A 1,890-nucleotide genomic window follows, 5' to 3' on the forward strand; every position below is an offset into this window, starting at 1 on the left:
AGAAATTGTTCTATAAACGTTAAAATAATTTCCTTTAAAGAGCCCATGAAATTGGCGCGTAGTATAGTATAAATATATATGTTCTTATTTATAGGTAGGGTAAATACTATATATATACTTCTACGCTATATACCTCCTAGCCTCCTTCTATAGATAAAGTGGTAATATACTTTTTTATTTTCCTATATATAAAGCTAACCATTTATATAGTAGCGTTGTTATTCGCCAGCCTAAAAGATATTATTAGACTTTAGCCCTAGTATAACTAAAAAGAACCCGTTAAAGGGAACACTTACTAAATTAGCGCCTCTTAAAAGGCTACAAAGGCCCCTAATACTAAAAGGCGTCTTAATTAGCCCTTATTTACATACCTTTTAGCTAGGAAGAATAGCGGTAGAAGGTAAAAAGGCGGATGGCGATAGAGCCTTAGTAAAGCCTCTTATCCTTTAACCGCATAAACACAAAGCTAAAGCCTAGAGCTACCTCTACTGCCGCCTTTAAGTATCTCTAATAACGCGTTTAATCTGCGACTTCTTAAGGCGCAACTTATAATAGACTATATTAGCTATAATAAACTGCTTATAGCATTTAATAAACTATATTGTCTCCTAACTACGTCCGTCCTATCTTTAAGCTTACTACTATCTACCCTATTTTATAATCGCGCCTCCCTATTACGGACTAATATGCCTTACTACCCTCCTTAAGCCACTTTACCGCTATAACTATATTCCCTAATATAGTTTTAGTGATAATATCCCTCTCTTGACCCTTCTATAGAAGAATTATACCCTTTAGTAACGAACAGCTGCTTATATAAGCTATACGAGTTATATTAACTTAGGACCGCCCCTACTCCTCTATTATATAACCAAAAGATAACCGCTATTAGATTCCTAACTAGGTTTAATATAACAAACTACCTTAGCTTTAAACTTACGAGTATAGTATACCTAGACTCCTCCTCTAATACTATTATTAAATATCCTTACTAAGTAGAAGAAGAGCCCGCTGTTAAAGTTAAGAGATAAATTTATAAGCAGTTCTAGTAATACGGCGGGCATAAAGGTCTGCTAAAGTTTTATAGTACCTTTAAATTTGGCATTTAGCTAGAATATATAAGAATAGACTCCGCCAATATATTTAAACCTATAAGATTTATACCAAGTAATGCCTTTAATGGGCTTAATAAGTTACTAGTGCGCTTGTCTTTATTTATTTAATAAATGTTATTTATATAGACCTAACGTGCGGTAATATTTCCTTAGATAATAGCCTATACGCGAAGCTCCTTAACTTTAGTAACTCCTTATTAGATAGCTTTAAGCTATCTATTATAGTAACTATAAGCTATAAATGTTTTAGAGCCGACCTAAAATTAACTTAGGCAGACCTATTTACCCTTAGCTTTACTTTATACGAAATTTAAATAGGTAAACCTCTATACTTTAAGCTTGGGCTTAAAGAAATAGAAATTACTACTTTATTTAAATAATCTAAGTTTTCTAAGATAAAAAGTCTAGGACTAATAGACGATATTATTATAGGGTGCTGGCAAGGTAGGTTTATAAGTGCAGATAATATTCTTAAAGGTGTGCTACTTATTAATCTCCCTTAACTATTATATACTAATGCCGTTTAGCCATTAACTTCTATAGTAAAACCTATCCCTTCGCTCCTCCCCTCCTTAAGACAACTATTATAGTTTTAGTTCTTAGCTTGCTTATATTTCTTACCTATAAATTAATAAGGTAATAATAAATTAGGAGGATAGGGCTATATATAGTAATGGGCGTAGAGCGGGCATTTTCTGGGCTTTTTAGAACTACTAAAGGTAATTATTTTTCCGTTTACCCCTTTAGCCGGTATAGGATTATTATAAGGGTTGGT

General features: G+C 32.8%; 1 protein-coding gene across 1 annotated transcript; it reads left to right on the plus strand.

Annotated features, from left to right (window-relative positions):
- Positions 1–1,192: 1,192 nt before the first annotated feature.
- On the plus strand, positions 1,193–1,387 carry K441DRAFT_536319 (uncharacterized protein; the record flags this gene model as incomplete). The annotated part of the gene is made up of 1 exon (XM_067642408.1): positions 1,193–1,387. A coding segment is annotated over one exon (195 nt), but the record flags the coding sequence as incomplete, so codon positions are not given.
- Positions 1,388–1,890: the final 503 nt, after the last annotated feature.

Source organism: Cenococcum geophilum, assembly GCF_001692895.1.
Source record: "Cenococcum geophilum 1.58 unplaced genomic scaffold K441scaffold_3, whole genome shotgun sequence".
NCBI lineage: Eukaryota > Fungi > Ascomycota > Dothideomycetes > Gloniales > Gloniaceae > Cenococcum > Cenococcum geophilum.